The 22,886-nt window shown below is 38.6% G+C and overlaps 1 protein-coding gene and 2 pseudogenes across 17 annotated transcripts in view; 2 read left to right on the forward strand and 1 right to left on the reverse strand.

The window, feature by feature from the left end:
• Positions 1–22,886, forward strand: part of RNF111 (ring finger protein 111) — a 210,216-nt gene that overhangs the window by 150,542 nt on the left and 36,788 nt on the right. For all 17 annotated transcript variants that reach the window (XM_077128059.1, XM_077128047.1, XM_077128057.1 and 14 more), the window contains one exon: positions 10,788–10,982. In XM_077128059.1, coding sequence (XP_076984174.1) covers positions 10,788–10,982 — 195 coding nt within the window. The remainder of the gene's footprint in view (positions 1–10,787; positions 10,983–22,886) is intronic.
• On the forward strand, positions 11,002–22,883 carry LOC143656189 (small ribosomal subunit protein eS12 pseudogene; annotated as a pseudogene).
• Positions 12,638–13,321, reverse strand: LOC143656529 (BTB/POZ domain-containing protein KCTD15 pseudogene; annotated as a pseudogene).

A 22,886-nucleotide genomic window follows, 5' to 3' on the forward strand; every position in this document is an offset into this window, starting at 1 on the left:
GAGGACAGAACATCTGAAATCCTGCACACAAAAGAAAATACAGGGAAAAGAATGGAAAAATATGTGCAGGGTCTCGGAATTGAATGACAACACTGACTGCATGAATATCCATGTTACGGATGTTCCAGAAGGAGAGGAGAGAGGAAAAGGAGCAGACATACTAATGGAGAAAATAATCACTGAAACTTTCCCATCTCTTATGAAAGACATCAAATTACAGGTCTCAGAATTGCGGTGTACCCCAAATAGAATAAATCTAAGTAGACCTACTCCAAGACATTTACTAATCAGGTTGTCAAATGTCAAAGACAGAATTTTGAAAGCAGTAAGAGAAAACTAATCTATCACATAAAAAGGAAGCCCAATAAAACTGTTTGGATTTCTCAGCAGAAACTGTGGATGTGAGAAGGCAGTGGTATAATATATTTAAGATTTTGAGAAAGAAAAACTGCCAACCAAGAAATCTGTATCTAACAAAATTGTACTTCAAAAATGAGGGGTGGGGTGTGAGGGTAGTTCAGTGGTAGAATCCTCACCTGCCATGCAGGAGACCTGGGTTCAGTTCCGGCCCATGTACTTCACAAACAAAGAAACCAGCAAAAAACAAACAAACAAGCAAACAAAAAAATTCAACAAATGGTGCTGCAATAATGGGATACTCACCTGGAAAAAGAATGAAATGTGGCCCTGCCATACAGCCTACCAAAAAAAAAAAAAGATGGGGAGATAAAAATATTTTCAGACAGTCACTGAGAGAATTTGTGACTAAGAGACTGGCTCTACAGGAAATATAAAGGGAGTACTGCAGGCAGATAGGGAAAGACAGGAAAGAGAGACCTGGAGAAGACTATCAGTAAAGATAAAAAGAAAAAAATTAGATGTGATATATAAATTCCAGAAGACAAAATGGTAGAAGAAAGTACTGCCTTTACTAACAACATTAAATGTTAATGGATTAAACTCTCCAATCAAAAGACATAGATTGGCAGAATAGATTTTAAAAATATGTCTATATACTGCCTACAGGAGACTCATTTTATGCCCAAGGACAAAAGTAGGTTGAAAGTGGAAAATTAGAAAAAGATATTTCATACGAACAACAACCTACAAAGAGCAGGGGTAGCTATACTAATATCCAACAAATTAGACTTCAGATGTAAAACGATTAAAAGGGACAAAGAAAGACAGCAGGTATTAACAAAAGGAACAATTGAACAAGAAAACACAATAGTCATATTTACGCACTGAGCCAGAGTGCTTCAAAATATATAAGGCAAACATTGACAACACTGAATGGAAAAGTAGACACCTCTACCATAATAGTTAGAAATTTCAATTCCCTACTCACATCAATGGATAGTACATCTAGGAAACAGAGATTTTGAATAATATGATAAATGAACTACAACTTGATAGACATTTATAGTACATTATACCCCACAACAGGAGGATACACATTTTCTCAAGTGCTCATGGTTCATTCTCAAGGACAAACTTGGGTCACAAAGCAAGAATCAATAAATGTAAGAAGATTGAAATTATACAAAACATTCTTGGATCATGGTGGAATAAAGTTGAAAATCTATAGCAGGTAGAGGATCAGAAAATTCACAAGTATATAGCGGCCAAACAACACACTCTTAAACAACCACTGGGTCAAGGAAGAAATTACAAGAGAAATCAGAAATGTCTCAAAGCAGATGAAAATGAAAATACAACCTGTCAAAATCTGTGGAATGCAGCAAAGGTGGTGCCGAGAGGAAACTTTATTGTCTTAAATGCCTAAATTAGAAATGAATAGCAAAAATCTAGGAATTAACTGTTCACTTGGAAGAACTAGAAACAGAACAGCAAACTAATCCCAAGGCAAACAGAAGGAAAGAAATAACAAAAATTAGAGCTGAAATAAATGAAATTGAGAATATGAAAACAATAGAGAAAATCAACAAAACCATATGGTAGTTCTTTGAGAAAATCAATAAAATCAGTGGTCCCTTAACTAGGCTGACTGAAAAGGGGAGGGGGGGGATGCAGATGAATCAGAAATGGAAGAGGGGCCATAACTACTGACCCCCCAGAAATAAAGGAATAATGAGAGAATACTATGAGCAGCTGTATGCGAATAAAGTAGGCAACATACATAAAATGGACAACTTCCTTGAAAGATATGAACAACCAGTATCAACTCAAGAAGAAATAGATGAATGCAACAAACCAATCACAAGCCAAGAGATTGAATCAATCATCAAGAGGCTCCCAAAAAACAAAACCCAGGACCAGATGTCGTCACATGTGAATTCTACAAAGATTCAAGAACAAATTAGTACCAATCTTGCTCAAACTCCTCAAAAAAAAATAAGTAAATAAAGAGGAGAAAAAGTTACCTAACTCATTCTGTGAGTCCAGCATTACCCTAATGCCAAAGCCAAACAAAGATACTGCAAGAAAAGAAAATTACAGACCAATCTCTTTAATGAATATAGATACAAAAGTTCTCAGCAAAATATTTGCAAATTGAATCTAACAGCGCACTAAAAGAATTACAGACCATGACCAAGTGGGATGTATTCCAAATATGCAGGACTAGTTCAACACAAGAAAATCAATTCATATTACACCACATCAATAAGTCAAAGCAGAAAAAACACATGATTTGAGCCAGAAAAGGCATTTGACAGGCTTCAGCATCCTTTCTTTATGAAAATACTTCAAAAGATAGAGATAGAAGAAAACTTCTTAAACATGATGAAGGGAATATATGAAAAAAACTTATTTTTTCATCATCCTCAATGGAGAAAGACTGAACGCTTTCCCCCTGATTTCAGAAACAAGGCAAGGATGCCCACTGTCATCATTGTTATTCAGCATTGTACTGGAAGAAGTTCTAGTTTGAAAAATTAAACAAGAAAAATCAATAAAAGGCTTCCAAATTGGAAAGGAAGAAGTAAAACTCTTAGAGTTATAATGATACGATACTATATGTTGAAAATCCAAAAAAATCTGTAAGAAAGCTACTACAGCTACTAAAGGAGTACAGCAAAGTGGCAGGGTACAAAAATTTATATTTTGACTAGTGCATTTCCTAATATAACTTATGTAGATAGTTTGATTGAACACCATAAGTACTTGGAATCTCAGGTAGGACATGAGATTTTACTGGTTTCTCTAGAGTGATGCCCTGATGAATCCCAGAGTGGTTCGATCAGAGAGTAGAAAAGTATTTGCAAAGCCCCCTTCGGGGAATGGTGAGAATGGGGAGAAATTCAACTTCCACAAGTTGAATTCTTGATATTCTTACAAGCAGTGTGGACAACCAAAGCTATAGGCTAAGCCCCCAGTCTTGGGGTTTGTTCATATGAAACTTAACCCCACAAAGGATAGATCAAGTAACTTAAAATTTGGGTGTAAGAGTCACCCCCAAGAGAGCCTCTTCTGTTGCTCAGATGTGGCCTCTCTCTCCAGCCAACACAACAAGCAATCTCACCACCCACCACCTGTCTACGTGGGACATGACTCCCAGGGGTGTGGACCTTCCTGGCAACGTGGGACAGAAATCCTAGAATGAGCTGAGACTCAGTATCAAGGGATTGAGAAAACCTTCTTGACCAAAAGGGGGAAGAGTGAAATGAGACACAGTGTCAATGGCTGAGAGATTCCAAACAGAGTCGAGAGGTTATCCTGGAGGTTATTCTTACGCATTAAGTAGATATCACCTTGTTATTCAAGATGTAATGGAGAGGCTGGAGGGAACTGCCTGAAAATGTAGAGCTGTGTTCCAGTAGCCATGTTTCTTGAGGATGATTTGAATAATGATATAGCTTTCACAGTGTGACTGTGTGATTGTGAAAACCTTGTGTCTGATGCTCCTTTTATCTATCTTGTCAACAAATGAGTAGAACATATGGAATAAAAGTAAAATAATAGGGGGAACAAATGTTAAAATAAATTTAGTTTGAAATGCTAGTGATCAATGAAAGTGAGGGGTAAGGGGTGTGGTAGGTATAATCTTTTCTTTTCTTTTCTGTTCGTATTATTTCTTTTTCTATTGTCTTTTTATTTTTTTTTTGAATTGAAGCAAATGTTCTAAGAAATGATGAATATGCAGCTAAGTGATGATATTCTGAATTACTGATTATATATGTTAAAGTTTTATTTGGTTTGTTAAATTTTTTTAATTAATAAAATTTTTTTTAAATGTGGCAGGGTACAAGACCAACATTTATAAAATCTGTAGTGTTTCTATACACTAGTAATGAAGAGGAAATTAAAAAAAAAATTAACATGAGCAACTAAAATTATCAAATAACCAGGAATAAATTTAACTAAGGATACAAGAGACCTTTCGTGCACAGAAAATTACAAGAAATTGCTAAAAGAAATTGTGGAAGACCTAAATAAATGGAAGTTCATGGACTGGAAGACCAAATATGGTTAAGGTGTCACTTCTTCCCAGACTGATTTATAGATTCAATGCAATACCAATTAAAACCCCCAACAACTTACATTGCAAAAATAAAAGAAAGAAAAAAAGCAATAATCAAATCTACTTGGATGGACAGGGTACCCCGAATAGCTAAAAATACTATGAGAAAGAAAATGGAGTGGAAGGTTTCACATTATCTGACTTTAAAGCATATTACAAATCTACAGTGCTCAAAACAGCATGGTACTGGCATAAAGATAGATATACTGACCAATGGAATTGAATAGAGTGTTCAGATATAGACCCTCTTATCTATGGAAAATTGATTATTGATAAGGCAGTCAAACTAACCCAGTTGGGACAGAGCAGCCTCTTCAATAAATGGTGTTTGGAGAGCTGGATGTCCATATGCCAAAGAATGAAAGAAGATCCATATCTCACACCCTATACAAAAAATGAACTCAAAATGGATCAAAGACCTACACATAAGAGTGAAGACCATAAAACTTTGTGAAGGCAATATTGGGGAGTATCTTATAAAACTTGTAATAGATGGCTGATTCCTATATCTTACACCCAAAGCATGAACATTGGATTAAAAGATAAATGGGATTTCCTCAAAATTAAACGCTTTTGTGTCAGGAAAGTAAAAAGGCAGCCTACACAATGGGGAACAATATTTGGAAACCAAGTATCAGATAAGGGTTTAGTATCCAGGATATATAAAAAAAATTCTTCATCTTGCCTGCCATGCCAGAGACCCAGGTTTGATTCCTTGTGCCTGCCCATGCAAAAAGACAGAGAGAGAGGTTCTTCAACTCAACAATAAAAAGACTAACAACCCAGTTAAAAAATGGGCAAAAGACATGAACAGACACTTCTCAGAAGTGGAAATACAGGTGGCTAAAGGGTACGTGAAAAGATTCTCAACTTCACTGGCTGCTAGGGAAATGTAAATCAAAACCACAATGAAATATCTGACACCCACTAGAATGGCATTTACCAAAAAACCAGAAAATGACAAGTGCTAGTGAGGATGTGGAAAAAGGCACAGTTATCCACTGTTATTGGAAATGTACAATGGTTCAACTGCTTTGGAAGGCAGTTTGGTGGTTCCTCAGGAAGCTAAATATGAAATTGCCATAGATGCAGCAATATTGGGACAGTATACAGGAAAAAAAAAAACAGAAAATGCAAGCTAGTGTCATTCACCTAGTTGCATGCCTCACAAATCCATCCCTTCTTATAGCCACTAAGCAGTCTGTTTTATGTATACATCACAGTTCCCTCTTCCATTCTTCGCTTGTTGTACCCTTAGGTCACCTCCACCCATTGCAAATCACAAACACTGCCACCATCAACACCAGGATAAAACACTTAAGGATAGTATGTTGAGTGAAATGTCAGAAACAAAAATACAAATATTATGATACCTCACTCGTATGGTTAACTATAATATGCAGACTCAGAGAATTGAAGTCAAGAGCATGGGTTATCAGGTTGGGGCCTATAGTGTCCTAGATGGTAAGTTCTTAGACCAGTCACATATATTCATGAGTTGTAACTGTTATTTCTGAATTCTAAGATCCTGAACAATTTATGTATAGCCCAGTCATTCCCTGAAACTTCAGGTATTTATGTGGCACTTGAGCTTCAAAGTTAGAGCAGTGAAGCTAAGAAAGTCAGGATTACCCCATAGAGCAACTGTTTAAAAAGTTGAAAATGTAATCAGACTTTGACTAGAGATATGAATGAATCTGATCTGGATAGGACTACAGTAAAATAGAATATAGGGTAAAAGATGATATCAACCGTATTTTAAAACTTTAACTTCTCACAAAGGAATGTCAATACTGCAGGGTGTTGAAAATAGATGGTAATTAATATTTTAAAAATTTAACTTATGTGTGAGACTAAAGCAAAAAATATTTATTTGGTACAAAATTTTTTATTTCAACTAGTGCATTTCCTAATATAACGTACATGGACAACTTAATTAAACACCATAGTACATGGAAACTTGAGTAGGGCATGAGATTTTGTAGGTTTGTCCAGAGTGATGCCCCAATAAACCCCGGAGTGATTTGAACAGTGAATTAAAAGTAATTGCAAAGTCCCCTTGGGGAAATGGTGAAAAAGGGGGAAACTTTTTCCCACTTCCCCAAGTGGAGGTTTCTTGATATTCTCACAAGCAGTAGGGACAACCAAAGCAGTAGGTTGAGCCCCCAATCTTGAGGTTTGTTCATATTATACTTAACCCTGCAAAGAATAGACAAAGCCTACTTAAAATTAGGCCTAAGCCTGTCTCTCAGCCAATATGGCAAGCAAACTCACTGCCCTCCCCATCTCTACATGGGACATGACGCCCAGAGGTGTAAACCTCCCTGGCCACGTGGGAAAGGAATCCCAGAATGAGCTGGAACTCATCATCAAGGGATTGAGAAAACCTTCTCAACTGAAAAGGGGAAGAGAGAAATGAGACAAAGTGTCAGTGGCTGAGAGATTTCAAATAGAGTCGCGAGGTTATCCTGGAGGTCATTCTTACGCATTATATAGATAACCCTTTTTTAGTTTAAGGTGTATTAGAGAGGCTAGAGGGAAGTGCCTGAAACTGTAGAGCTGTGTTCCAGTAGCCATGTTTCTTTAAGATGATCTTATAATGATATAGGTTTTGCAAAGTGACTGTAGGATTGTGAAAACCTTGTTTTGATGCTCTTTTTAAAAAAGAAAAAAAATATGGATGAGTAAAAAATATGGATTAATAAATAATGGGGGAACAAATGTTAAAATAAATTGAGTAGATGGAAATACTAGTGGTCAATGAGAGGGAGGAGAAAGGGGTATGGTATATATGACATGAGTTTTTTCTTTTATTTCTTTTTCTGGAGTGATGTAAATTTTGTTTTGATAAATGATCATGGTGATGAATATCCAACTATGTGATGATATTTTGAGCCAGTAATTGTACACCAAGTATAAAATGTTCATACATAAAGAATGTTCGTGTTGTATGCTGATCAATTTTATTAATAAAAATTGAAACAAAAAATGAAACAAAAAAATTAGCCCTAAGAATAACCTCCAAGAAACCTCTCTTGTTGCTCAGATGTGGCCTCTCTCTCTCAGCCAACACGACAAGCACACTCACTGCCCTCCCCCCTTCTACGTGGGACATGATTCCCAGGGGTGTGGACCTTCCTGGCAACATGGGATAGAAATGAGCTGGGACTCAGCATTAAGGGATTGAGAGAACCTTATTGACCAAAAGGGGAAAGAGCAAAATGAGACAAAATAAAGTATCGATGGCTGAGAGATTCCAAACAAAGTCTAGAGGTTATCCTGGAGGTTATTCTTAACACATAATATAGATATCACCTCTTTAGTTAAGGTGTAATGGAGAGGCTGTAGGGAACTGCCTGAAAATGTAGAGCTGTGTTCCAGTAGCCATATTTCTTGAAGATTGTATAATGATAAAGCTTTCGCAGTGTGACTGTGTGATTGTGAAGACTTTGTGTCTGATGCTCCTTTTATCTACCTTATCAACAGATGAGTAAAACATATGGATTATAAATAAATAAATAATAGGGGGAAAAAATGTTAAAATAAATTTAGTGATTGAAATGCTAGTGATCAATGAAAGGGAAGGTTAAGGGGTTTGGTATGTGTAAGTTTTTTTCTGTTTTCCTTTTTATTTCTTTTTCTGAATTGATGCAAATGTTCTAAGAAATGATCGTGATTATGAATATACAACTATGTGATGATATTGTGAGTTAGTGATTGTATATGTAGAATGGAATGATCATATGGTAAGAATGTTTGTGTTTGTATATTGGTGTTTAATTAAAAACAAAAGACTAACTTCTGTTGAGACCAAAAGGAGAGATGTTTATCTAGTGCAAGATTTATGGTTTTGGTAGTGCATTATCTCATTTTAACTGTATTGTCAGTTCATTTGAATACCAAAAATACGTGGGATCTTGATTAAGGTGTGAAATCTTGTTAGTTTTTATGGATTGTGTGATGCCCCCATAAATCCAGAGTAATTTGGGCAGGAGAATAAGAAAGTATTTGCAAAATCCTGTTGGGGGACTGGGGAGAAAGGAGGAAATATTTTACTTCCCCATTGGGGAATTCCTGATATTCTTGCCAACAGTGGGGATAACCAAAAAAGAATCTAAGCTTCCTTATAATTCTGCCTAAGAGTCACCACCGGAAAGCCTATTTGGTCTCTCTCTCTCTAAGCCAACTTGGCATGTGAACTCACTGCCTTCCCCCACTACTTGGGACATGACTCCCAGGGCTGTAGATCTCTGTGGCAATGTGGGACAGAACTCCCGGGATAAACCAGGACCTGGCATCATGGGATTCAGAAAGCCTCCTTGACTAAAAGGGGGAAGAGAAAAGAGACAAAGTAACATTTCAGTGGCTGAGAGATTTCAAACAGAATCGAGATGTTATAGGTTATCCTAGAGGTTATTCTTACACATTATCTAGATATCCCTTTTTAGTTTATGATACATTGGAGTGGCTGAAGGGAAGTGCTTGTGCTGGTTTGAAAGGAAGTATGCCCCCTAGAAAAGCCATGTTTTAATCAAAATCCCATTTCATAAAAGGTTGAATCATCCCTATTCAATACTGTAAGTTTCAGACTGTAATCTGATCATCTCCCTGGATGATGTGTTTAGTCAAGAGTGGTTGTTAAACTGGATTAGGTGATGACATGTCTCCACTCATTTGGGTGGATCTTGATTGGTTTATTGGAGTCCTATAAAAGACTAAATGTTTTGGAGAAAAAGAGATTCAGAGAGAGCAGAGAATGCTGCAGCACCATGAAGCCGAGTCCACCAGCCAGCGACCTTTGGAGATGAAGAAGGAAAGTGCCTCCCGGGGAGCTTCATGAAACCAGAAGTCAGGAGAGAAAGCTAGCAGATGACGTGCCATGTTTTGCATGTGCCCTTCCAGCTGAGAGAGAAGCCCTGACTGTGTTCGCCCTGTGCCTTCTCACTTGAGAGAGAAGCCCTGAACTTCATCGGCCTTCTTGAACCAAAGTATCTTTCCCTGGATGGATTCCTTAGATTGGACATTTCTATAGACTTGTTTTAATTGGGACATTTTCTCGGCCTTAAAACTGTAAACCAGCAACTTATTAAATTCTCCTTTTTAAAAGCCATTCTGTTTCTGGTATATTGCATTCTGACAGCTAACAAACTAGAACAGTACTGAAACTGTTAAACTGTGTTCTAAGAGCCTTGGTTCTTGAAGACGATTGTTTTACTATATAGCTTTTACAGTGGGACCGTGTGATTGTGAAAACCTTGTGTCTGATGCTCCTTTTATCCAGGGTATGGACAAATGCGTTTAAAAATAAGGATGAATAAATGAATTATAGGGGTGGGATAAGGGGGAAACAAAAATTTGGATTGGTTGAAATACTATTGGTCAATGAGAGGGAGGAGTCGGGTATGAAATGTGTGAGTTTTTTCTTTTTATTTCTTTTTCTGGAGTGATGCAAATGTTATAAAATTCACATCGTGATGAATATACAACCATGTGATTATATTATGAACCATTGATTGTGTACCATGTGTGGACTGTATGCATGCGGAAATTTCTCAATAAAAATATTTTTGAAAAATCATCACTGGGCAGGCCACAGTGGCTCAGTGGCCGAGTTCTCGCCTGCCATGCCAGAGACCCTGGGTTCGATTTCTGGTGTCTGCCCATGTTAAAAAAAAATTATCGCTAATGATCATTAATTAATTACTCTATTTTAGGCATCATATTAAGTGCTTTATATATATGATCGCAGTTTATCCTAACAGTGGTTTTATGAGACAAATTTTGTTACTTTCCCTGTCTTAGAGACGAGGAAATAGAGTGTTTATGTAACATATCCATGGTCATTCTGTCAGTGATGAAATCAGATTGCCATCCAATCTGTCCAACTCTAGAATCCATAAAATGCCAGAACGGTACAATTTTTGACACTGTTCTGATAACCTGTGAAAATATGTGTAGACATAGCAGAAAGACTTTCACTTTCCTTTTACTGCTTTCTTCTTTTTAATAGATCAGAAAAATTAATATGCTATTTACTGAGAAAAGTTAATCCCCATGTTACTGAAATATCCATGTGTTGACTTTTTTTAATGCAGTTAACTTATTTTAGTAACGTGTTGGTTTGATGTTCCAGTTTAACTTTATGAAAGCTTTCTTTAATATATATTGTACTTTTAGAGAGTTCACATTTTTAAGTTTAATTGCTTAATTTAATAATTATTATCAGAATTTTAGTTTAGATTGTTAACATAACCCTTTACCTAAATTATTTTGAAATATTAAGGAAACATTTTGTATTTTGTAGAACCTACTGTAGTACCAACCACTTCGGGAAGAATGGAACCACAGACTACAAGCGCTTCCATTAACAATTCAAATCCATCTACCTCTGAGCAGGCATCTGATACTGCTTCAGCTGTCACCAGTACCCAACCTTCCACAGTGTCAGAGACCTCAGCTACTCTTACAAGCAATAGTACCACTGCTACTTCTATAGGAGGTATGTGGAAAAAGGGACTTTCTGTCATTTCATTAGTTAAGGAAAATATTCAGTTTTTACCTGTATTAGCAGGAGTATATTCTTAGAATAGAAGAATTTTCATATGTAAACAGTGTAGTCTTTATTAAAATTGAATTATGATTTCATATTTGAATTTGAGCACTGTGCATGACCAGAGTATTACAGGTCAATTAAACAAAACCGGGTTTTGTTTTTTTTCCGCTTTATAGAATGACTTATGGTATGAACTAAGAACATAATGTTTTTACACAAATACACAATTGTATATCAGCATCTTTACAATATTAAAGGAGTCATATACAAGTCTATAGGCATTGTACACAGTTAGTGCCTGCGGCGTGCCCCCACCCCACCCCCAAGCAGTTCTGTACATGTTCTCCACTGGGAAGAGCCAGCATGCGGAGGTCATTATAGGACGAGAATTGTGATGCAGAGGTGTGATGCAGCCAGAGTGTCAATCTCTGGGCGTGTCCTGGAGGCGGGGGATGGGGGGAGGATTGTGAGGACCCCATGGGCCCAGTCCTTGTTTAAATCAAGAGCCAAGAGCCTCAGGTAGGCATGAGGTGTCTTTTTTGCAGGCTAGTATAATGATAGTTTAATTAACTTCATTGTGCATAATTAGTGTGGGAAACGCGGAGCTGGGATAGTTTACTGAGCTAGGGACCCATGGATGTGGTTCACAGATCGGTTCCTTCATCCTGGGGCCCATCCCTGTGTAAGGATGCACTGTGGCTCTGTGGCTGGTCTGGATAGGGAAAGATTTCTGTGGGAGCTAAGGTGTGAGTATGCACGGATAGGCCTGGAAGTTTCTAGGCATTGCTGGGAGGTTCAGGTAACCCACCAAGTCATGACCTGAGCCCCAGGTAGGAAGGATCTCTGATGATTACAGAAACATCCAGCCCCCTACCCCCTCCACTGTACTCCTCCCTGCAGTCCCACCCACTGGAGACCCTCTGTCACTCCTGCTGCCTTGCTGCTTCATCGGCAGTCCCTGGAGCAGGGACAAGTAGTCTCCAGTTTGTGCAGGCCCTGGGCTGGAGTACCCAGCACCCACCATCCAGTCTGAGGGTGTGCTGCATGTCCGACTGAGAACTGAGCATCAGATAAAGAAGCATTTGTCCTTGTTGGCTTCTCTGACTCATTCAGATATCGTCACTTTTTTTTTTTCATTTGCATGGGCAGGCAGTCGGAATCAAACCCAGGTGTCTGGCACAGCAGGCAAAAACTCTGCCACTGAGCCACCTTTGTCCACCCTAGTCACTTCTTTTTTACATACTATCGAAAAATAAGCCACAAGGAGATGGAGGGGTGGTGCCTCTGGTGGGGGGTAGGGTAGCTTACCCTGCCTCAGCCTCCTGGGAGCCTCTGAGGATTTCAGAGGACACCACAGGGGCCAGGAGAGCTGGTGGCTGCAGAATCTCTGGGTCACACCAGCAGTCCTTCAGTGGGCAGACTCCAACATATGCCTAGTCTTCAGGATAGTGGGACCCCAGGTGCACAGCCCCTGGGCTCTCTGGCCCCACCCTGTTTCTCACCCACAGGTGAGTGTGCATAGACACGACTCCCAGCACTGTTTCCAGGTCCCTGGGGTACCCCCAGGGCCACGGGGCCTCAGGTGGGCACTGAGGTAGGACCTAGTCCAGGGGCTTCTGCTTTATCCAGAAAGCAGTGGATATGGGCCATGGTCACTGCTCTTCCCTGCACAGCCGGTATGCGTTGAACACTAGTCCATGCCACCCTCACAGGACATGGCCACACCGAATACCCACTGTGATAGCCTCTCCAGGACCTGCACAATTGAGGCAGTAGTAGCCATTGAGCAGGAAGCAGATGATGTGTATGGTGTCCTGGTTCCAGCTGGCGTTGACCGAGCTGCTGATGAGGTCCTTGGTCTCAGGGAAAATCTCCTTGATGAGGGCCTTCTCACTGGTGGGCATGATGACCTCTCCCAGGTCTGGCATGACTTGCACCACCAGGCAGTCTCAGGCCCAGCTGTGGTGCTGCTTCTCCTCCTGCCAGCTCTCTAGCTCTCGCACCATGGGCTTCAACTGGTAGTGCCGTGCCTCCTTATACAGCAGGCTTAAGTCTTTGAAGTCGTTTGGGAGCAGCCATCTTAACATCCGTAGGAAGCTCACGACATAATAGAAAATCTCCCCAGGCCAATGAAAGAAATGATATTGCTTCAAACTGTCCAGGATGATGGGTTTGGTGCCATTAAAGAGGCAGCATATTCTGGTGTTGGGGTACCTCGTGAGTATGGCCATACTCCTGGTGGTATACCTGTGGCCACCCGCCCACATCAGTCTGCATGGGGGCATTCTCAAAATTCGACTCCATCCATAACCCACTGCCATGTCCGAGGAAGGCATTGTTGCTAGAGGTATAATGGATGTGAACACTGCTTTTCAAGAGGTGCTGAAGACCTCCCTCACCCATAGTAGCCTTGCACGTGGAATCCATGAAGCTGCCAAAGCCTTAGACAAAGTGCCAAGCCCATTTTTGTGTGCTCGCATCCAACTGTAATGAACTTATATATGTCAAGTTGATGGAGGCCCTTTGTGCTGAGCACCAAATCAACCTAATTAAGTTGATGACAACAACAAACTAGGGGAATGGGTAGGCCTCTGTAAAATCAATAGGAAGGGGAAACCCCATAAAGTGGTTGGCTGCAGTTGTGTCATTGTTAAGGATTACGGCAGAGAATCTCAGGCCAAAGATTTTATCAAAGAATATTTCAAATGCAAGAAGTGAACAAATAAAAAACTTGGCTCTCTTTCTGGACTTGGTGAGCTGCATGGGTAGTGGGATTCCCTGCATGGCAACTGGCTCAGAGACAACCAGGAGAGAGAAACTGGGACATGCTTCCTCCCTCCTGGAGATGGAAACAAGGTGGAAAACCAGAATTTTTTGAGTAGAGCAGCACGTTTGCCTTATTGCCAATGCAATCACAGATCTAATCAGATCACTGCTGCCTGTGCCTGAATACATATTCAGCTGACAAATTATGGCCCCTGCATGCTGTCATGTGCGAGAAGCAAGGACCTGCTCAGCCACTCCTTGTAGTGAGGCATCTAGGCTTCCATTTCAGTCCAGAGTATCATTGGAAGCCCCAGGCATTACGGCTTGACCCCAATGTTCAACTTGACATCTGACAAACACATCTGTGGAGTTTTGTTTGTGACCCCTTCCTGAGATTGCTACTCGGAGCCAGAGAGGTGGATGGGGCTCAGACACAGCCCCTACCCCCTGCAGCCTCTGAGGCTCTCGTGCAGGGTGCAGCCTTGCCACCTGTGCTTGCTGCATGGGTCGCTCTGTTTTTGTACCCAACACTCCCCCATCCACCCCTCCCACCCCAGCCCCATACTCCAGGGGCTTCCCTTGCCTTCTCTTTACACTGCACTCAAGCTCAGAAACTGGGTTTTGGGCGGGCCACAGTGGCTCAGTAGGTAAGAGTGCTTGCCTGCCATGCCCAAGGACCCGGGTTCGATTCCCGGTGCCTGCCCATGTAAAAAAAAAAAAGAAAGAAAGAAACTGGGTTTTTAAAAACTAAAAATTCTATTTTTAATTCAAGAATTAAATGGTATTTGAACCTCAGTTAAATGTGTATATATAAATTGGTGAATGGTCAAAATTGAGGCACGATTGATCAGTATGTACACTTTCTGTTGAACTGCTTTGTATATATAGTGCCTTTTCTTAAACCTTTTGATTGTTCTTTGTTTAACAAATTTTTTCATGTGACATTTAACTCGTTAAAACCTAGTGTTCTATGTAATATGAGTCATCAGTGATTTAGTAAAAGATTTTCACTGACCTTCACCTATATGTTTGTGTAATGCTGGACACTGTATAATATACTTTTGTTATAGATTATTTAAGTTTATTATGTTTGGTAGCTGAGAAGAAATAAAGAAGAATCATCAAGAGATGATAGATGTTAGTATGGCACTTTTATTTCCTTAACTTTAACATTGCTTATTCTGGAACAATAATATCATCCTTCCAAGAACTTATGTTGGAAGTACTGTCAGTTTTCAGCTTTTAGCTTGTTCCAATCTATTTCATTCTAAATCTGTACAGCTCTCTATATTTAGCATATCTGGTGGCTTTGTTGAAACTACTATGAACACATAGTATGAAAAAGATGTACACACTGGATTTAGGTTCCTTTAGGTTGACTTCTTATGGAAATTCCTATCTTCCTATTCTTTTTCTATATTGGAATCAGCAGGTATTTACACATCTTTCACACTGCACTCAACACTTGCCCTCTTCCTCCTTCACCCCCAACAAAATAAACTTTAACTAGTTTTCTTTATCTTCTGGAAAATGGCAGAGAGATAGGAACTTGTCAGCTGCTTACTTGGACACCACAGACCCTGTAGCTCATAGATTAATCATATCACTATTAGTATTGAAATCACTTTGTATTTTCTATAACATTTTCTTTTGTATTTTCTCATTTAATTCTCATAATATCCTTATGATTAAATTGAGCAGATTGGGAAATTAGTTATGTCTGAAGTAGGACTTCCTTTCCTGGAAAACCAAAGGTAGAATTGAGAAATACTGTGAAGATGATTTTTCAGGGTCTTAAATACTATCTTCTCTGAAAAAAATGTAATTGACTAGGCTGCTTAAGCAAATACCATGAAATAGTTTGGTTTAAACAATGGAAATTTATTTGCTCACGGTTTTGAAGCAGGGGAACTGTCCAAATCAAGATATCACCAAAGCGATGCTGTCATCCCAAAGACTGCCTGCTGGTGATCCTTGGCTCCTTTAACACACGGCAAGGCACATGGCAGCATCTGTTAGTCCTTCTCTTCTCTTCCTGGTCTCATTGGTTTCACCTTCTTGTTTCTGTGGCCATCTCTCTCTCATGTTTGAATTTTTTCAATTTATAAAGGACTCCAGTAATAGAATTGAGACCCATCTTGATTGAAGTGGTTCACACCTTAACTGAACTGGCTTCATCAAAAGCTCCTACTTAGGAGGGGTTCATACCCACAGGAATGGATTAGATTTAAGAGCATGTCTTTCTGAGGTAAATACATCTTTAGACCACCATACTCCATCCTCTAGGCCCAAAAGACATGTTCTTTCTATATGCAGAAGACATTCATTCCATCAGAATATTTCTGGAAGCTTTAAGTCATTTCAGAAACAAGGTTTAGTACAAAGTTTTATCAAAATCCGTTATGGTGTGGTCTGTCCTCTGCATAATTCCCTGTCTGTGGGCCTCTGAAACCTAGAGAAGAAGTTACCTGCTTCCAATACATAAAGGAGAGGGACAGGCATGAGATAAACATTTCCATTCCACTAGGGAGAAATTGGAAGGAAAATAAGGGGCCTTGGATTCCAAACAGTTCTGAAATCCTGCAGGGCACACTCCAGTAGATTTTGAGGTTTGAGAGTCATCTGTGCACAGCATTTTTTCATCTAGGCCTGATGGAGCAGCAACCCCTACCCTTTCAAATGCTTAAACAACAGCCATGCTCTGCCCAGACACTGGGGCACAGGCTTCACCCTTGTCAAACATTGGGGTGATGACCAAACTCTCTGCAGTCCCTGAGGCCTATAGGCTGTACCCTCTTAGAACACTGGAGTGCCTGCACTCTTCCAGAATGTTGAAGATGCGAAAGTTCTGTCCTCTCCAAGTGCTGGAGCAGACTCACTCTAAGACATGGGTGGGCCCACTCTCTTAGCCCAAGAAAATACCTTCATTTCAAATCTCAGTTTCCTTGGTTCTGCCCTTAAAGTAATTTTTTTCCTTCATTATGTACCTTTTACACCAGGCTAACAGTGATTTTATTCATACAAATTTCACAAAAATGTTGTTGCTTTTCTGTGTTCCAGTAGCCATGTTTTTTGAAGATGATTGTACAATGATACAGCTTTTGCAGTGTGACTGTGTGATTGTGAAAACCTTGTATCTGATGCTCCCTTTATCTATGGTATGGACAGATGAGTGAAAAATATGGATAATAAATAAGCAAATAATGGGGGAAACAAATGTTAACATAAATTGAGTAGATTGAAATATTAGTGATCAATGAAAGGGAGTGGTAAGGAGTATAGGGAAAAAAAGTAGGGGGAACAAAGGTTAAAATATGTTGGGTAGATGGAATACTAGTGGTCAATGAGAGGGAGGGGTAAGGGGTATGGTCTGTATGAGTTTTTTCTTTTTTCTTTTTATTTCTTTTTCTGGAGTGATACAAATGTTCTAAGAAATGATCACGGTGATGTGTATACAACTAGGGGATGATATTTTGAGCCATTGATTGTACACCAAGTGTGAAATGTTCATATGTTAAGAATGTTTGTTTGTTGTTTTGTTTTGTCAATAAAAATATTTAAAAAAAACAAACAAAAAGTGTTGCTTTTGCTGTACTACCCAGGGGTCCAAAACCATCAGACAAAAGGAATTTCCACAGATCCTTTCTGGATAAGTGCACTTCCATTTCTGACTTGCACAGAAATTGCTGATTGGTTCCCTGTTCAGTTAAACCCTCACATGAAGTACTATTCTCTGGGAAGTCTCTTTCCGGAAGCTCGGAATTCTCCAAACCATCAGTTTCTGATCTCTTTGTGCCCAGGAGTTCAGTTCTCAGCTTCTCCTTTTTCTCTTGCATTTTATTATAAGTTATAAGGAGAAACCAGGGTGCTCTTTCCATGTTTTGCTTGGAAATCTCAGATAAATATTCAGGTTCATCGCTTTCAAGTTCTGCATTCCATCCAACATCAGAACTCAATTTTGCCAAGTTCTCTGCTACTTTAAAACAAGGATAGCCTTTGCTCCAGTTTCCAGTAACATATTCATTTTTCTCTAACACTTCATTGGAATTTTAGCCTCCATATCTCTACCAAATAGCCTCTTCAAAACAGTCTAGGCCTTTTCAATTAAGTGCCTCACAGTTTTTCCAACCTCTATCCATTACCAAGTTCTAAATCCATTCCACATTTTTGGTATTTGCAATAGCAGCACCCACTCTCCTGGTACCAAAATCTATTTTAGTTTCCTAGGTTGCTTAAGCAAATGCCATGAAATAGTTTGGCTTATACAATGCAAATTTATTCATTCTCAGTTTTGAGGCAGAAAATGTCCAGATCAAGTCATCATCAAGGCTATACTTTTGTCCTGAAGCAGTCCTGGCAAACTGAGATACCTAATATGTGTTCCATATTGTTCTAGGCACTGGGAACAAAACCTATCAATTTTCTGCTCTAACAGAACTTACATGCTTTAATGGATAATAATAGCTAACATTCATTGTTGTTTTTGTTTTTGTTTTTGTTTTTGCATGGGCAGGTACTGGGAATTGAACCCAGGTAGGTCTCCAGCATGGCAGGCGAGAACTCTGCCTGCTGAGCCACTGTGGCCCGCCCTGCTAACATTCATTGAACTTATGTCAATGCTTTAATCGAATACATTGAGATTTTTGTAATAACCTATGAAGCAAATTCTTTACTCTTCTCGTTTTATTTGTGTAATAAGTTGCCCAGGGTTATATGTGGTAGAACCAGAATTCAGACCCATGCAATCTGGCTTAGAGCCTCTACTCCTTTTTTCTGTCAAAATTTCTCAAGTGCCGTACTGTTGACATTTGGGGCTGGATAATTCTTGTGGTGAGGGTCTTTTCTGTGTATTGTTGGATATTTATTAGTATCCCTGGCCTCTACTCACTTAATGGCTCCCCACTTTCCCTGCAGTTGTGACAACCAAAAATGACTCCAGACGTAACCAGTATCCCCTGGGGAGAATGCAGCTCTATGCTATCCTAGCACCCAGTCCTGCTGATTCATATTGTGAATTATCTCTATGTTTAATGAGCTTCTTGAGGGCCAAAGATTCTTCTTTCTTTTACTGGCATCTAGCCACGGTGTGAAAAAAAAAAAAAGTATATGAATGCATACATTCTTCCCTCTTTTCCCTCATGAGGTTAACTTAAATTTAGCAAGTGTTTATTGAGCCACCTACTTTGTGGGACATGTTTCTAGTTGCCAGGAATAAACAAAGGCAGAGGATATTGCCACTTATTTTCAAGGTCAGGACTCTCCTTTTCATCTTTGTAGTGTCTTTGGAAGATCCTTTACTATGCCATTATATGTAAGTCTTGCTAAATGAATGAATAAATGCATATATGCATCTCAGTAATCCTGGCATTTTTTTTTTTTTAATCCTGGGATTTTTAATGGAGGCATTTTTAACTGGCTTCTTGTCTCTGGGCCATGGAGTTAATTTCCCCTGGTTCAGTTTTGTGATTATCCTCTTTTTAGTGGACCCTCTGTGAGCTAATTTTAATGAATAGGAAACCATTTTATTTGATCAGATATCTTTCAAGTTTAATTTATGGCAGCCTTTTTTTTCAGTAGGTCTTGAAACTGAGGGCATTCATCATTTGTAATGCAGTTAAATGAGGGAATCCTTTGGAATGCTAGCCTGTCTGACCAGCAAAGATAGGTTTTGGCTGTAGGAGAATAAATTACCTAACTGGAAGCCAAAATTGTACCCTAATAAGTAGAACCAGAAGCCCATGATGCTTTGTCCAGCCACAGTGGATGTCTTTTTCTATTTTGCACAAAGGCTCCAGAGAGTCTAGTAACAAGCCTGTCTGGTACAACAGCCTCTTTGGGCTTATCAGGTCTGTTTGACTTATAGCTTTAATTTCTATGGTATGTAATTTTATCACTAGATAAATTTTGACTAGAAGATATTATTCAGTCTTATGAGGTTGAGGCATATTCCTTTCGTTCTTTATTGCTGTAAATTCTACTTTGCTACCTGGGGGAAAACCTGAAGCTTCATAGGGAGAGGTGGAATTAAAGGACTGCTACTATCAACTTACCCAGTAATGTCACAGACATTACAATGGAGATTTGTATAATATAGTAGGAAGAGCTTCACTTCTTACTACCTTTGCATTCTTGGTAAGTCATTTTTAATGCTTCTGAACCTGTGCTTTAAATTCTGAAAATAGGAATAATTATCTTGTTTTTCCTATCTTTCTCACAAGGTTTTTATACTCAAATGGTGTAATATGTGAGAATGCACCTTAAATTGCAATGATAGTTGTTTACTGTTGTTATACAACAGGCCTTTTTCTTCAAGTGAATACCTTCCTTGTTCATGTTTGATTAGAATTTGTGCATCTTCTCTATTTGAGAGCTGAAGCACAGTTAACATGCTTTGTGTCTCTTAATAGGACAGTTCCACAGTGTGTACCTAATTAACATTGTGACTCAATATCTTTTGAAGGGGAGTTTCTTTTGTTTGCTTTTTAAATTTTAGGATCAGGGTCTTCCTTTGTTTCCCAAATAGAAGGGATGATAAGTTACTAAGGTAGACTTTGTGGGGAGATCTGGAAAGATTCTCTTCTGATGCTCTTAATGCTCTTCTTGTGACTTCTGAAGAAGCTTTTGCTTTTACCTCTTGAACATACTGGGGTTTCTAGCATACTTTACTTATTGTTGCACATTTCTCTAACCTTTGGTATCCCTTCTAAGTTGAAAGACTTCTATTTCTTATCAGGTTACCTTTTTGTTTATTGTAATACTCTCTTCCTGTTGTCCATAATAACTAAACAAACTAACAAAAAACACTTTTTCTCTTTCTTATACTTTGTCTGCCTAAAATTGAGAGGGTTAGTGGGAGGGGGACTTCTAAACCTTCTTGGAAATCTGAGTCTCACTCATTATTCTCTTCTAGCTCCAAGTTTCTCACCCTATACTGGATCTTTATTGAGAAAGGATATGAGTAGGGTATTTTCCCTTTGGTCTGGATTGTTTTAAGATGTTCTTTTTTGTAGGAAGGGCACAAAGTTTTTTATTCATAGGTTTGAGTTTATTCATTTTCTTCTGTTCATTGAATTGGGGTTAGAAGTGGAAATTTATTTTACTGGAATTTGAGAAGTTTTCATATTGGATAAGAATTTTTCCTACTTGGCCATCTTTTGGAATTCTTACATAGAACTTAATAAATTGTTTTATAATTATTATATATGCCTAAGCTGCGTATGCATGTGTTAAGCTCATTTTCTGCTTCATGTTTTTGGAATATACATTATAACAGTGATATTTGAGATTACCATTTGCTCACTCTTTCATAGACTGATCAGTGAAGTTATGCCTTTCCTCAGAATCCAGAGACTCAGTGTGTTGTCTTTGCAGTTCTTGTTACTTCTGTCTGTGAAAATTGTCTGTACATTAGGAATGCATGGAACCATTGGTATTAAAGCATTTGGACTGTTTGCTTGGAGACTCAAAATCTCAGTTTAGCTTTAAATAAATGTAGTCCTTTTTCTCTGAGAATGTGCAAGTTTCTAACAGTATCTATTGAACATATTTTGTTAGTTAGGGATTAGTGAAAATTTGTAATTTTTTCGTCCAAATTCACAGACTTCTGATTTCTTGTTCCTTAAGGATTCTTACTACATTAGATTAGCCGAAATAGGTCAGACCAGGAACTTGGGAAACACATATGTAGAAATTTAGAATAGGGTACTACAAAGCATGGTTTAGACACGAGAGAATTCAGCAAAAGCAGGATAGGACATGTGTGAGAGAGCTACAGGGAAATTTACTGGAACCTGGAACCCTATCAACCAGAGCCTGAAATACACCAACCCAAGCTCATTTATATGAGTCCATAAATTCACTTTTATATAATTATAAAATACAACCCAAATACAGTTTGGGTTGTATTTTATACAACCAAAAGATTCTTAGTTGACAAATTTTCCAGAACAGACTAACTAAATACCGTGAGTTACATAGGAACAGGCATCCCTTAGTCACTCCAGAAATAAAGCTACAATAGTCATGTGCCAGAATCTGAAGGAGGGGCCTTAGGAGCAAATATGTGGGGGTTGGGAGGATTGTCAGGTACAGGGCTCTGGGCTCTCTACCTTTCTAATTTAATTAGAAGTCTTTTTTTTTTTTTTTTATCTCTTTTATATCATTTCCACATAATAATTTCAGGGAAGGGTTTTGCTTCTTAAAAGAGTATGGAACACTGAGATAGTAGACTTTCTGGGGGTACTTTTGCAGTTATTCATGCATGAAAGAATATGTCTTCAAATAAGTCTGGGTATGTGGCAGAGAACATATTCAGGATTCAGATGTTTTGTATCTGGAGACTTATCTGTGCTAAAAACAACCATCCTGAGCAGTTATTACCCTCATTATTTTTTAATGAGAAAGAGATTATCTGACTTTCCTAAGGTCATAGTGCTATGTGACTGGCTCAGGATTTGAACCTATGTCTATCTGACTACCTCATTTTTCCCCCCACTATATTACAGTAAGCCAATAGATTATTATAAGTTAATTTTATTTTCCAAATATCTTGACTGTTACCATTTCTTGTATTTCCTGACTTTAGAGGCCAGGAGGGAAAAGGCATTGGAAACTAGAGTGAAATCTAGCCAGAATACTGTGAGTTTGAGTGGTTGGTTATGCCTTAAGAAAGTGATATTTTAAGAAGTGCGTAGTCTGCATTATGTAGGAGTAAGTTATGATACTAGAGGTTAATGGCTTTCAGGATAAGAAGCTTTGTTTTACAGCATGTCATGGACTCGACTCCTGTGATATTTTATAATTTTTTTAAATGGCTTTTTTTTGTTAAGTAATTTGTTTTGACCTAGGAAAAGATGATATATCATCATATTTACATACCATGAAAAACTTTGCCTATCAGGAAAATCCCAGTGAAGACCATTGCCCAAGATTATATGATTTGTATGTTAAGAAAACATCCTAAAAACATTCTTAATAGCAATTTGAATTTACTAAAAATTTCTTAATTCTTTACTTGCTAATTTATATGTAGCACCTATTTTACACAGCAGCATTTTATAACTTGATTGTTCTTTGCTTTTTTTG

This window comes from Tamandua tetradactyla, chromosome 14 (genome assembly GCF_023851605.1).
Source record: "Tamandua tetradactyla isolate mTamTet1 chromosome 14, mTamTet1.pri, whole genome shotgun sequence".
Classification (NCBI taxonomy): domain Eukaryota; kingdom Metazoa; phylum Chordata; class Mammalia; order Pilosa; family Myrmecophagidae; genus Tamandua; species Tamandua tetradactyla.